General features: G+C 39.5%; 2 protein-coding genes across 2 annotated transcripts in view; one reads left to right on the top strand and one right to left on the bottom strand.

Moving 5' to 3' along the window:
- The window catches only part of LOC103520673 (E3 ubiquitin-protein ligase MYCBP2-like), a 36,069-nt gene extending 26,983 nt beyond the window's left edge, over nucleotides 1-9,086 (top strand). Inside the window, exons 26-29 of the mRNA XM_026831707.1 lie at nucleotides 6,883-7,070; nucleotides 7,615-7,814; nucleotides 8,328-8,540; nucleotides 8,938-9,086. Of these exons, the coding sequence (XP_026687508.1) occupies nucleotides 6,883-7,070; nucleotides 7,615-7,814; nucleotides 8,328-8,540; nucleotides 8,938-9,086 (750 nt within the window). The remainder of the gene's footprint in view (nucleotides 1-6,882; nucleotides 7,071-7,614; nucleotides 7,815-8,327; nucleotides 8,541-8,937) is intronic.
- A 731-nt stretch (nucleotides 9,087-9,817) lies between these two features.
- LOC103520586 lies at nucleotides 9,818-12,990 on the bottom strand. Its single transcript, XM_017448711.2, has 4 exons — nucleotides 12,917-12,990; nucleotides 11,639-12,033; nucleotides 10,845-11,277; nucleotides 9,818-10,722 (listed from the first exon to the last, which is right to left on the bottom strand). Exons 1-4 carry the CDS (start codon nucleotides 12,988-12,990, stop codon nucleotides 10,536-10,538), a joined length of 1,089 nt encoding a protein of 362 aa, XP_017304200.2. The 3' UTR covers nucleotides 9,818-10,535.
- Nucleotides 12,991-14,289: the final 1,299 nt, after the last annotated feature.

Raw genomic sequence — 14,289 nt, 5'->3', positions numbered from 1 at the left:
AAAACGCCCCAAAATGAAAAACTGAACGGGACGCCGGGACACCCCCTGAAATTCGGGACTGTCCCGGCCAATTCGGGACGTTTGGCAAGCCTATTTCTATGGAATCTATGGTGTTGAAACCATCCATTTTTGTCCAAAATTTATGTTTGACTTTTATTCTCTTGGTAGTTTAGTTTACAATATCTTCAACTATGTGAGTATCAAATATCCTACCAAATTTCTGTGATCACACTCACATATTTATCTTCAGTTAATAAATTTCCATTTCCATTCTAATCATTGTCAAGATGACACCAACATAAACAAGAATAGTATACGACCATACATTGACGGTCATGGTTATATCTTTCTCTATTATCTTGTGAATCTTTTCCTATGTATAAAGACATCTCCATTATGCATATCTTCCTACCTTCGAGCTTCGAGATCTAAGGACATCTTCATCTAACGCCATTATTTTCAATGATGTCTTCAACTGTCAGAGTATCAAATGTCCATGTTACCAAAAACTGTGAACAAAGATGTCCAAAACGGAGTTGTTTTGTTCAGTTAATGAATTTATTCTACATATTCTATTTTTCAAAATTTCTTCTAATAATTGTCAAGAATTCAGGATGATGTCAACATAAACAAAAAATGAAAAACTGAACGGGACGCCGGGACACCCCCTGAAATTCGGGACTGTCCCGGCCAATTCGGGACGTTTGGCAAGCCTATTTCTATGGAATCTATGGTGTTGAAACCATCCATTTTTGTCCAAAATTTATGTTTGACTTTTATTCTCTTGGTAGTTTAGTTTACAATATCTTCAACTATGTGAGTATCAAATATCCTACCAAATTTCTGTGATCACACTCACATATTTATCTTCAGTTAATAAATTTCCATTTCCATTCTAATCATTGTCAAGATGACACCAACATAAACAAGAATGGTATACGACCATACATTGACGGTCATGGTTATATCTTTCTCTATTATCTTGTGAATCTTTTCCTATGTATAAAGACATATCTCCATTATGCATATCTTCCTACCTTCGAGATCTAAGGACATCTTCATCTAACGCCATTATTTTCAATGATGTCTTCAACTAGGTATCAGAGTATCAAATGTCCATGTTACCAAAAACTGTGAACAAAGATGTCCAAAGCGGAGTTGTTCTGTTCAGTTAATGAATTTATTCTACATATTCTAGTTTTCAAAATTTCTTCTAATAATTGTCAAGAATTCAGGATGATGTCAACATAAACAAAATATTATACGATCCTGATGCATATGAACTTTCTGAATCGTTTTCAATAAAATAAAGACATCTTGATCCTATTTCATAATTTAAAAGACGCCTTTTGGGAAGTGTTCTGTAGAGACATCTTCAAATTCATCTAATATAACGCCAAACTGCAGGGTTTAGGGGACTTTTCAGTTTCATACTGGCAGTATAAACAAGGTAATTCTATTGATTCTATCCTTGAAATATGTACATATCCACTGAAAGAATCTCTCTTGAAAATATCAACTGCCTTGAAACCTCACGATAGTATATAGACTACAGAGAGACGTATGGACTATAGAATGTTAATGTTGACATAGCAAGAAGTGTTGAGTGTAAATTCCTCTATTTACAAAACCATTAGGTAAATATTGAGTTTACGAGCCTCTATTTGCTTTAATAATGAACCTCCCGGGACGAGGAATATGGAATATGATGCTTATTACTAGAGATGTGTAAAGAGTGTAAAGTGTGAGTGAGTTATAAAAAAAAAGAACTACTCTTTTCAGAGGACTAGGTACTCAGTCACTGAGGCCTATTGTTTCACATTACTCGGACAGAGGTGAAGGCACAGTTGCAATTTATCTTGCCATCCAGGGTGCATTTGCAAGCTTCGAGACTGCAAAGGTCTTGTCTATTGGTATGATGGAATAGCGCCGTGACCTTGAACAGAGTTGCCAACAGTAGGATCAGCAGAAAGGCCGTGTCCATTACGTCTGGAAGGGGCGGGGCTTACTTGCTGCTCCATTTGAATCGAATCCGCCGGCTCATTGTGCTGTAATCTGCAATTTGACCAAGAAATTTGATTTAAGTTATGTCGGTTCATTTTCCAGAAACTTTTAGAACTTTTTTTTTTTAATTGTTGGAACGAAAAAAATATTTAAGTAACTGATTCCTGAAAGAAAAACTCATATCAACTATCAACCTTTACATTTTTTTGGGCTGAAAGAAAAAGCTCAAGGTAAAAATAGAAACTTTTGCAAATGAGCTTCAAATGCAAAGAGAGCTAGCTACATACATAGATATAAGATTTTGGCACATTTTGGGTGTGACCTAGCTATAGAGTAGCTTCTGAATTCTGCAAAGAGGTCCGTAAAACCTTGAACATTTTGCTATAGGTAGTTAGGTACATAAGAAAAATACCTACCTACCCAACCCAAAAACATCAATTCGGATTTTAAAAACTTGAAGTCGTAAAAAAAGTATTTTGCAATAACATTATTGTTATTGGAAGTTTTGTGTCTTGTACAGCTGATTGCAAACATATGTTTCCAATATGCAAATCCGTTACCTATATGGGAACAGGCATGGATTTCAGATGGGTCTGAGGAATTTGCTCTGAGATGAATGGTATCTATAGGTTCACACCTTGTTTAAACTGATTTTACACCTTTTGTTGTAGGACATATTTGTTGTGTCCTATATGTGGACATATGTTATTTATTGGACATAGTTTAAGTAATGTTGGAAATATTTTCAAGGATGAAATTTTGTCCTTGACTACATGAAGAAACAATGTGGCATAAGCATGGTTATTCAGGAGAATTTAGGTAAAGAGTTACATGATTATAGAGATATAGAGTTTAGGTGGTAGAAAATAACCAAAGTTGGTTCCTCTGGCTGCGAGGTGATGAAACTCTTTGTAAACTAATTCCGTTAAACTGATTTTACACCTTTTGTTGTAGGACATATTTGTTGTGTCCTATATGTGGACATATGTTATTTATTGGACATAGTTTAAGTACGTATGATTTCTGTTTGTGTTTGAGAGTGTGTTTTTGTTTGGCAAACATTCATCTGCCAGGTCCTACTCTGATGCTGTTTGTATTGCGTTTGGAAATAATATATCATTAGGAGGCGAAGTGAAAGAGAGACTTCCCTCTTCAACCTTTCTTATCTGAGGTGTACGAACCGGTTAGCTAATGGCGCTATAAGTTTTGAATATGTCCTTTGGACTGGAAAATAAAAAAATGTTAGAAACCCAATCCTCCATCTGCAAGACCATTTTCTGGTACCCAGTCTTTTTTCATGTCTCTACGGGGATTCAAACCGTATTCCCCTGGGTTGCAAATCCAATGCTTCAGCCAGCAATTCGGATTGAAATCAATCTTGAGACAATCCACGGTGGCAAAACTCGACCTAACTGTGACTAAACCTCTGAACACCACGTATATAAGTCATTTCCCAGATCTTGAAACTTAAAAGACATCCAAACTTACATAAAATAAACCATGTTGTACATGGAGATCAGTAAACTCTTTCTGATCCTCTTGTCTAGTCCTCTTCATTCAGCTATACTTAGTTAAGCTGACTAGCTGACTGGTGCAATATGTTCTCGTCTATCTAGTTCTAGCTATCGATCTTATCTGAGTAGATTGCTTACTCGACTATATTTCACAAGCTCACAATGCGAGAAGTATATCGTATTCCATATCACTAGATTAGTTTAGATTACCTCTATTTTCTACTAATTTACTCGCATTTGTCATTCCAACGCCTCCATGCTTCTACCGGAATAGCTACCGGATGACTTCATTTATGCTGAAAGTATTAATTGTGCTTATTTATGTTCAAATTGGACATAAAAAGCCTTTTATACCAGCAGTAGGCTATTACTATTCCTGTGGTCCACTTCTCAATTTATACCTATTGAGAACAAAGGTCCATGCCTTGGTTGGGATTGAACCCACGCCCTCCTGTTTACCAGGTGAGCGTCTCGAGGTAGACCACCTAGGCTGGTAGTGGCTAATTTTTTACCTCCTTGCCTCCCTCCCTTTCTTTCTCCCTCTTTCTCTCACTTTTCCCTCTCTCTCCCGGGTACCCGGGTCTATTTTCCTCCCTTTACTTTCCCCCTCCCTCTCTTTTTCTCTTCCTCTCTCTCCCTTGTTCCCTTCTCCCCTGGTCTATTTCAGTACACTGTTGACTGGACTAAGAGTGTTTTGACCACGTCGTTTCCAATTTGTTCTGCTTCTTGTTCAATACCCCTTGTGCTCTGGACTATAACATTTTAATAATTTCATGAGCAGGTTCTATTTCTGTGCGTTCTATTATTGGTACAATATGAAGGGTATTGTCAAATTTGTTTTCATTATGATAAGAGTGTTTTGACCACGTCGTTTCCAATTCGTTCTGCTTCTTGTTCAATACATCTTGTGCTCTGGACTATAACATTTTAATAATTTCATGAGCAAGTTCTATTTCTGTAGGTACGTTCTATTATTGGTACACTATGGAGGGTATTGTCAAATTTGTTTTCATTATGACTTGCAATAGAATAATGAACCTTGTAACAAAGGTGTCCTGTACTGGGCTCCCTTGCGGAAATGTGCTTACAAGTTACAGGTTATAGAAAGTTGAAGACCAATATGTATCTGATTGGTAGAAAAGCAGCCAATTCAGGTCGATCTCATTTTTGGGGATCTGTGATCCAAATCCGCGAACATAATCGCGAAATCCGCGAACATAATCGCGAAATCCGCGAACAAAATTGCCAAATCCGCGAACATAATCGCGAATCCGCGAACATAATCGCCAAATCCGCGAACAAAATCGCGAAATCCGCGAACATAATCGCGAAATCCGCGAACATAATCGAGAAATCCGAACTTAATCGCGAAATCCGCGAACATAATCGCGAAATCCGCGAACATAATCGCGAAATCCGCGAACATAATCGCGAAATCCGTGCGAAATCCGCGAACATAATCGCGAAATCCGCGAACATAATCGCGAAATCCGCGAACATAATCGCGAAATCCGCGAACAGAATCGCGAAACCCGCGAACATAATCGCAAAATCCGCGAACAAAATCACAGTGTCCACACACATTGGAAAATTCTTACCCAGAACATTGATCCTCACTTTGTATTCCTTGAACTGTTGATTTACGTGATTGATGGTACACACTTGACTGATATGTAGAAGCTGAGAATCTTCATTGAGATCAGAATCATGTTCTACGCCACTGCTCCCTGGTTGCATGTATTTCACATTTTTCTTCTCGCAAACCGGAGCAATATGGCCCAATTCCTTACATTTGTGACACCTGGCCCTCCTGAATTTACAAAGACTGGAATGAGAATAACCACAATGTTTACATCTATTCTGCACAACATTTACATTTTCCATGTAGGTATCAGACTTCTTACTTGGCATTAGAATATTTTCGTTCTCTGACATAGCTACTTGTTTGCACTTGGCTATATCGCAAGCCTCTTTGAACGAAAGATTGTCATCTTGGTCCAAGAGTTTAGAACGAATTGCATTGTTACTTAAGCCACAAACAAATTTGTCCCTCAAAGCTTGATCTAAGAAATCCTCAAATCTGCAATGGGATGCTAACTCAGAGATCTTGGCTATGTAAGAAGGAATAGACTGACCTGGCTCTTGACAGTATTTGTAAAACTTGTACCGTTCAGTTATCACCAATCTGTTTGTGCAATAATGTTCACTCATACATTTAATAACATCTTTGAATGCACATTTGTTTACCTTCTTTGGAGATATCAAACTTTTCAAAATCTTGAAAGTACTTGCCGACATGGACGAAATGAAAATCGCACATTTCTGTTTATCGTCGACAATACCATTCGCTAGAAAGAACATCTCCAACCTTTCATTGAAATCAGAAAACTCTTCCTCATCAGGATTAAACTTGCACACATCACCAATAATCTGGAACTTTTCCATCGTCGCCAATGTAATAAATATGAAAAATGCAGAATGTTTGAAAAGAGAACAAATTTTATTTTACATTTCGCTGGAAACTCACAGCAAGACAGACCGAATCTGACTCCAAATAACTGGCTACATTACAATTCATGGATGACTATACAAGTATACATACAAGATATACAATATAAGTACTGAGCTATTATCTCACCTTATCAGAAATCTGTCTCGTGCCCACTATAACTGAGTGACGAAAGAGGAGGGAGGGAGAGAAGAAGAAGAAGGAAGAACGAAGGAGGAGAAAGTTAAAAGTAAGAAAGAAGCAAGGAAAAGGTCTTCCTGAGGAAGAGAGAAAGACTAGAAAATGGGAGGATTTTGAAACGGTTTCCTGTAAAATGTACTAATGTCATAATTGTTATCATTATCAAGAACACCAGGACATTATAATAATAAAATACAGTACGATATCAAGGATTCCTTCCCGTTTAATGTCTGATCTTCTTCCCTCTTTTATAAATCTTCCTCCCCAAGCTATAAAATATGGCCATTAAGGGACCACACGCTAATACTCCTTGCAACTTGATATGAGAATAGACTGGAGGAAAACAAGGGAGAAGGGAAGTTTTAAAGGGAGCAATAAATTTGGGGGAAAGAGAAAGTAAGGTGTGCTGCTGTAATGCATTTCTTTCAAAATGCACTCTTCTGAAATGCGAAGGGATTCTTAGGGACTTTGTAACCACAGAGCTCCACGTGCATTGTTGCTTAACTTCAGAAACAAAAGTTCCAAGACAGTTGATGTGAGAAACAAAATTTAAAAGAGAATTGGTGTGAAAGGAGGCATCTCCAAGAAGTTCTAAAGCTCTAAGCTCACAGTTTAAATAAAGCGCTTTATTACGTACCTCTATACTTACGAATATACTTTTCCTGTTTTGTGTAGAGTGCTGTCGATATTCTGCTGTCTATCAAGGAGCTTCTACCTCATGTTTCCTGTCTCAATCTCCTGGCTAGAGCGCATAACTCCTATCCCAACTCTAACGACATGGTAGATCTCTGCACCACATCCCATCACTATGTTTGGGTAGAGAGTGAGCATCCGTATAAGCCTGCCACTGTGTCTAACTATAGGTACGTATGTTGTCAAAAATGTAAAATCTTAGTAAAGAAGTAAAAATTTTCAAAGGAAAAAAAGTTATTTTATGCCCATTAAATCATTAATGTCATGCGGCTACCATCACGTCACGTGAAGTCATCATGGGGAGTCAGAAAGATATTGATGGTAGACTTAGTAACTTTGTAAAAGTTATTTTCATAATTAGTCAGAAAGATGTTGGTCAAAGTTTCCCCATAATGTTATAGGTAATTTCGTTCAGGACAGCCACACTACCAGTATCACTAACAGTTCGGGACCAACCTCACTATCAGTTCAGGACCTCTGGCTTAAACCACAAGCAGTTACAACGTTCCTGCAACTCACGGGAGATGAGGAGGATGAGGATTGACTCATGATTTCGCTACAACAACACTACTGTCACGTGACGTGATAGTGTAACTTTGTTTATCTACATAGGTATCTAACACTGTAGACTGTCCTAATAATTTACTGTTACATAGGTATCTAACAATGTAGACTGTCCTAATATTTTACTGCATTTTTCTCGGCCCCCTTCAGGGTGTCATTTCCGGACTGTGTCAAATGGCTGACCGTGGAGTTCGATCCGAAATGTGGCACTTGTCAAGCTGAAGACACTCTTCAGCTGTTTATACCCATGCGACCTGAGAACCCATCCGAATCCAGCTCTTACATTGCCGTCACTCATAAGCTTAGCAACGGGTATACGCAGTGGCCTCAGTACACCATTGTATTACCAGGTAAAGGCTTTTGATAATAATAGACTCTTTATTGCTCTCAATTCATACAATACTTAAAGTACAAATTTAACAAAAGGCGGTATTATTGCCTTATTGATAGTATGGGATGAAAGAACAGAAAATCAGTGAACGTCCTGGATGTGTTAAATGCAAGTTGCACTGGATTTCAGTAAAATGTGACAAACATTTCAAGCATTTCAAGTTTGTCACATTTTACTTCAGATAAACAGTTCGAGTTATCGTAGAACAAACAAACATCAAAACAGTTTTGTAAAACTTAGGTCAAAATCTCCATTTAAACCTAATAATCACTTCGTTTGGTTAACTAATAGCCGGGGCTACAATCTAGGGCCGGGAAAAGCCAGCAGCACGCGAGTCACCGATCCGGATACCAACCATATGAAACGTTGCTTAATTTCAGTGATCTATTGGGAACTGGTGCATTCAACGTACTATTACCTCTCCTGGTATTCGCTTCTCTTTTTCGGCTCAATATCCCTGTTATATTTCTAGGTAACGAAGTCATATTCACTCTGGAGACAGCGTCAGACTACGTGAAAGATGACCGGGCTCCGTCCTACGGGTTCAAATGTTTGGTGACGGGATACGAGTGGTATTATAACCCTGGAGAAGGTTTACATCGACTGGAGTCAGAACTGAGCTTCCTTGGAGCCATGTGTGCAGCGTCCCTCCTTAAGAAAGACTTGATTCTACCGCCCACTGGAGGTAAGGATTTTTTTTTAGGTTTGATATAGAGGGAACTGTAACTGCCAGGGTCTTATCGTCCCGAAATCGAAGAGAGAAGGAAGACGGGATAGTAGAAAGCCAGCCGTTCCGAGAACGAACTTTATCTGTTTAGGATAAAATCCGCCCCGTGGAGGAATAACTAGTCTGGCCTACCTGAGACTGAAAAGTACCTTTGCTCCCACATTTTTAACAAAGTTTGCATCTTGTTTCCCTGATTTGCTAAAATCTTTACCTTACCTTACCTCCATGGTTATTGGAAACCAAATGTTGGTTTTTGGCCTCGTAGCGTCGATAATGCGCCTTCATGAATTTCTATTCATTGCTGCTTCCAAAGACACTTCTAGGCTTCTAATGTCTTCACTCTTGTCTATTTCAGAAGAGCTGGATGAAGAGTGGGGAGAAAGCCTGGAGGACCTGATGGAGAATGTGTATTCGAAACATAGTCAACTCCTGAGCAAAGGTTTCGCCTTGTCCTCCATACCTACCATTCATCAGGCACTTGACGGAGTACTCCCTTACAGGTAAGTACCTACTAATTTCATTCTTAACTGGAGCAGGATTGTTTCACATTAGCTTTTTCCCGTACAGCCTTAAATAGTAGAAGTTTTTCCCGGAATAATGACCGAACCGTACCTTCTGAAAACAGGTCCCAGGGACAATTTCTATCTACATAATTTATCGAATCTCTGTGCCAAGTTTGAGCGACTTTGGCTTAATCTAAAGGCGTGAGAATTGCAAACTCTTTTTGAGCTTTTTCAAAGATTTGGCGTTGAATAGCGGCCGAACCGTACATTTCTCGAGGTCCGGCCCGCGGACACTTTTGATCATCATAAATTATGGAAGCTCTCTGCAAAATTTGAGCGAACTGTGGCTAAAGGTAAAGTCTTGAGAGGCGCTAGTTCCTTTTGAGCTTTTTCCCCGTATAGCCTTAAATAATGGAACTTTGGCCCGAAATAACAACCGAACCGTACCTTCTGGAAACAGGGCCCAAGGATATTTTTGATCTACATAATTTATCGAATCTCTCTGAGAATTGTGAACTCTTTTGACGTTTTTCAAAGTTTTGGCCTTAAATAGCGGGCGAATGTCGCTTAACCAAGAACTTTACCTTTCGAAATGAAGAGAGAGAGGGAAAGAGAGATTGAGAAGGAAAGGAAGGGAGAGAGAGAGAGAGAGAGTTAGGGAGGAAGCGAAAGAGAGAAATGAAGAGTAGGTATAATTCGGGACCAATAATAATAATAATAATACTGTCGATATCAAGTCGGTAAAATAAAAATCACTTTTTTTATTCGATAAAAACATGGATACTATTTTACATGAGATCAATAAAATTACAATATAGGTAAGGTAGTTAAGTAGGTGGGGGGATAGGTCTCCTTGGGTCAAGTCAGGCTTTCGGTAAGATCAAAGGCCATTGATGACGTATCTGAGAGGCATATCTGGAGGACTTTTCTGTGGACTTTGGCATTGCTCTGCAAGCTATTTTCAAGCTCATATTATTCACTCAGGTGGAAGTAGGACTCTTGTATGGCTTGCAGACACTCTAGAGAAAACTGAATATCTAGAAATCCCTGAATATCTGGAGAACCCTGCATATCTGAAGAACTCTAAATATCTGGAGAACCCTGAATATATGAAAACTCCAAGACTAGTATCTCATATACATATGAGGCTTGAACTTTTTCAACTCTAATACAGAATTCTGCTTCAGACATTGGGCCTTGCTTAAAATCAAGTTCATACAACCATGTAGAAAACCCACATGCAAATAAGCTTCCAAATAACCATTCTTTGACTCCTGATTTGACCGTAGTAAACCATTTCAATGGTACAAATACTCGCACAGAATATTCTCTGATATGACCGCGCTATTAGACCAATAGTCAAAAACATCAATAATTAATGATGAAATAGTCTCGCAAATTACATGGCACTTGGACACATTAGTTTCAGAGCTACACTTGTGTCAGTTAGCTACATATCAGTTTGAATCGGATGTAGCTTGAGCATTTCATTCTCAATTGGGTGCAAAGGTAGCAGTTTCTCCGGTAAGACATGATACTCTGTCTCCCTATACACATCGTTGTTATAGGGCAACACGATTATCGTCGGCTTCACGCCATTCTTCATCATCTTGGGCTTCTTCAGCTTTCTCTTCTTGGTGGCCCCTATATTGAGCAATCGGTAGCAATACTGGTGATACGCTTTCTTATACGCGTAGACTCCTAGAGCTAAACATAGAACCAGAGTGATGACAATGACTAGGCTGTACACTTGGAGTTGGTGGCCCCTATATTGAGCAATCGGTAGCAATACTGGTGATACGCTTTCTTATACGCGTAGACTCCTAGAGCTAAACATAGAACCAGGGTGATGACAATGACTAGGCTGTACACTTGGAGGGCACTGGAGACGCTAACTTTACACTGGTGGGCGAGGAAATGGTTGTACTTGACTAGTTGGTTGCTGTGTTCACACAGGATCTTGTCCGCGTACGGAAGATGCGCGGTGCACGGGCATTTTGTATTGAAGACAATGTCCGTCACGCGAACTTTGAACCGAGTGGTGTTGAATTTGATGGCGTTATCTTCGTACGTGTGTATGGTGTTGTTCTCGAAGAGGAGTTCAGAATCTCCGTACTCGTCCTGACTTGCAATTCCGTACAGAGCTCCGTACCTCATGTCGTTGAAGTAGTTGTCTTCAATGAACACGTTGCCTGCAACATAGCACAAGATAAATAAATACTCAAACATTGCCTTCAACATAATATGAAGCACAGATAAATAATGATGCTTCTGGTACCTTTGATAAAATCTCCTACCTCCTGGAGTAAAACATTGTCTTGCAAACCAAACACAGAAGGTTTAAACTTTAAAGACTACTCAGACTCAGAAACTTTTCAGTCTCATTGGGGCACACGCACAGGATGTTTTATTTCTCTTGTCCTTGAAAAGCTCGTGCAGTATTGTGGTCAAATGAGGATAAAATTCAATGACTGGGATTTGAATCCGCGCTCTCCCGTCACTTTTCTTTTCTGCTGCGCCAAGGCAATGACATACAACCCCACAATATCTTACCTTTCACTTTCAAATGGAACGCATCCCCCTCGATGATTTTGAAATAGGAACTCTCTATCTTGACCGTGTTCATCACGTGAATCATGAAGCTCAGACTCATCAGATGTTCAAAGTACACGTTGAACAGCTTCAGCTCTCGCCTCAGAGACAGCTCGAAGAAGGTTCGACTCGGGGTGGGGGAGAGAAATTTCGTGTTCTCGATGATGAGGCTGTCCATGTCGATCTTCTTGAAGGCTTGAATTTCGACGCTTTCGATGGCACAATCGGAGAGGTGGATCTTCTCCAGGTTCTCGAGATTGGTGAACGCGTAGGACTTGATCATAGTGAAGTAGACATTGGAGAATGAGAGAACGTTTACACTGCCTGCAAAAATTAAAAGAGATCTAGTTAGGTGCCTACAGCCAAGAGCTTTTAAAAGATTCAAGGTAGGTATCTAAAGCAAAGAGCTGTTATAACTGGCGGGCCTACTGCCATGGTAATGGCACACCAAACCTTTGTCCGTGACTTAAAAAAAAAGCATTTGCTGTCAAATCCGATACTCTGAAATGTGAATCCCCATTTTCGGTCTGTTTGTGCCTACAGTCACATTGCTATCGCAAGGCTTAGTATAACATAATACGAAATATACGAATAGATATAATACGAAATATACGAATAGATATAATACGAAATATACGAATAGGTATAATACGAAATATACGAATATCTAACATAATACGGGGGATATGATGGATTTAATTCGAACTTCCTGCAATGCCCCCCCTGAGCCTATATATGAAATATGACAAGGTAGAAATATATCATTGTAACCAATTGCCTGTGCATATTATTGTAACCAATTGCCTTGTAATAGTAAACGCTGTGCATATGTTGCAGTGCATCGTTTTATGATCTACCTCGGTGGCGGGTGGAGTGGTCAAAGCGAGCCTGGCAAACGGGAGGGTGCGGGTTCAATCCCAGTCTCATTGGGGCACACGCACAGGATGTTTTATTTCTCTTGTCCTTGAAAAGCTCGTGCAGTATTGTGGTCAAATGAGGATAAAATTCAATGACTGGGATTTGAATCCGCGCTCTCCCGTCACTTTTCTTTTCTGCTGCGCCAAGGCAATTCAATCCCAGCCGATGACGCGACAAATGAAATTTTATCCTCATTTATGTGAGAATTTGACCACAACAATAGAGTTAGGCCAACCAAAAATGTTGTTGGGGTTCGTTCCAAGCTTCCACAGGTTAGGTGACAGAAACTTCTCTGATGTTGATATCACCTAGTAGTTTTACCTTCCCCTCAAGAGTCTACTTAGGAGACATTTATTATTCAGACCATTTCTACCCGTGTCGTGTTGCGTGTCCATTTAGCAATTATTGATCTCCCTCCCACTCTTTCTCCCCTTCTCTCCCTCCTTCTCCCTCCCACTCTTTCTCCCCTTCTCTCCCTCCTTCTCCCTTTCTCTCCCTCTTTCTCCCTTGTTTCACATCCACTAAAAATACGTCTTTCTAGATTTCTCTCCCCTTTTCCTTTTGAGAAATTGGTACTTTTGACACATCCACCAAAAACTATCAAGAGCTTTCTCTTTCTCCCTCCCTCCCCCTCTCTCTCTCCCTCTCTCCTTCCCTCCTTAAGGTTTCAATAACAGTCCAGTTCATTCGACTGTACAATATATTACGGGGTACCTCCCTCCAGCGTATAATGATAGGTTCTAGTTGTAATTTATGGCTGTCTATTCCTACATGACTAGCTGTGTATATTACATGCTGGTATTTATGAATGATCCCGGTCTTAAAATTTAATTACCCCGCGAGGAATCGCAACAAGATCTTCGATATGAATATTCGTGCGTGTAGGTACACTTGAGTTCAAAAAATTCGGAGCTGATGACTTTGGATTTGGAACTTTTTCAATATCGATTTTTTTTTTTTTTTTTCTCCAAGAAGTTTTATAGAGGGAATTGTCCTAAGGTCTTATTGTCCGGAAAGTGAAGGGAGAAGAAAGACAGTATACGAGAAAGCCAGCCGTTCTGAGAACGAACTTTATCTGTTTAGGATTAAATCTGCCCCCGGGAGGCATTCGAACCCGCGCCGTACCACTTACAAGGGAGACGCGTTACCCTCCAAGGCTGGCTTTCAACGTCGAAAATATTCCCATTGAAAATAGAGCCAACTAGAAAGACAAGTGCAGTATGTATCTTGTAGATTTATAGACAACAACACGCGTTTTAAAATATTTTTAAAACATCCAAAAAAGACTGTCAGAGGAAAGAAATGGAAAAATTCAATCTGTCCCGATTTTTTGCACTCAAGTGTATGTTATGTCTGTATGTTCCTATGTGCGTCTGTTCATTGTTGGTTTTGATTTATGATTGTTTCATACGAGTGCACTTTGAGGTGGTCTGGCTGGTCTGCTTGGAGATATAAGGGTACTACTTGGTCCTAATGGTTATAATATTATGATTATGCTTTCCAAAGTCCTCAAGTAGTTTTGGTGGATGTGCCAAATAATTTTGTCCTTGACTACATGAAGAAACAATGTGGCATAAGCATGGTTATTCAGGAGAATTTAGGTAAAGAGTTACATGATTATAGAGTTTAGGTGGTAGAAAATAACCAAAGTTGGTTCCTCTGGCTGCGAGGTGATGAAACTCTTTGTAAATACG

This window comes from Diaphorina citri, unplaced genomic scaffold (assembly GCF_000475195.1).
Source record: "Diaphorina citri unplaced genomic scaffold, Diaci psyllid genome assembly version 1.1 scaffold71, whole genome shotgun sequence".
Taxonomy (NCBI): Eukaryota; Metazoa; Arthropoda; class Insecta; order Hemiptera; family Psyllidae; genus Diaphorina; species Diaphorina citri.
This window is presented reverse-complemented; position numbering and strand designations above follow the sequence as displayed.

What these genes read in the sequence shown, in the direction of transcription:
- LOC103520586 (XM_017448711.2), bottom strand. Translation starts at nt 12,990, where the DNA reads ATGGACACGCAACACGACACGGGTAGAAATGGTCTGAATAATAAATGT. An exon ending in AGTAGACTCTTGAGGGGAAG is followed by an intron (nt 12,034 to 12,916) that starts GTAAAACTACTA and finishes TCTTGGCTGTAG; the next exon opens with GCACCTAACTAGATCTCTTT. An exon ending in TTGCTCAATATAGGGGCCAC is followed by an intron (nt 10,723 to 10,844) that starts CAACTCCAAGTG and finishes TATAGGGGCCAC; the next exon opens with CAAGAAGAGAAAGCTGAAGA.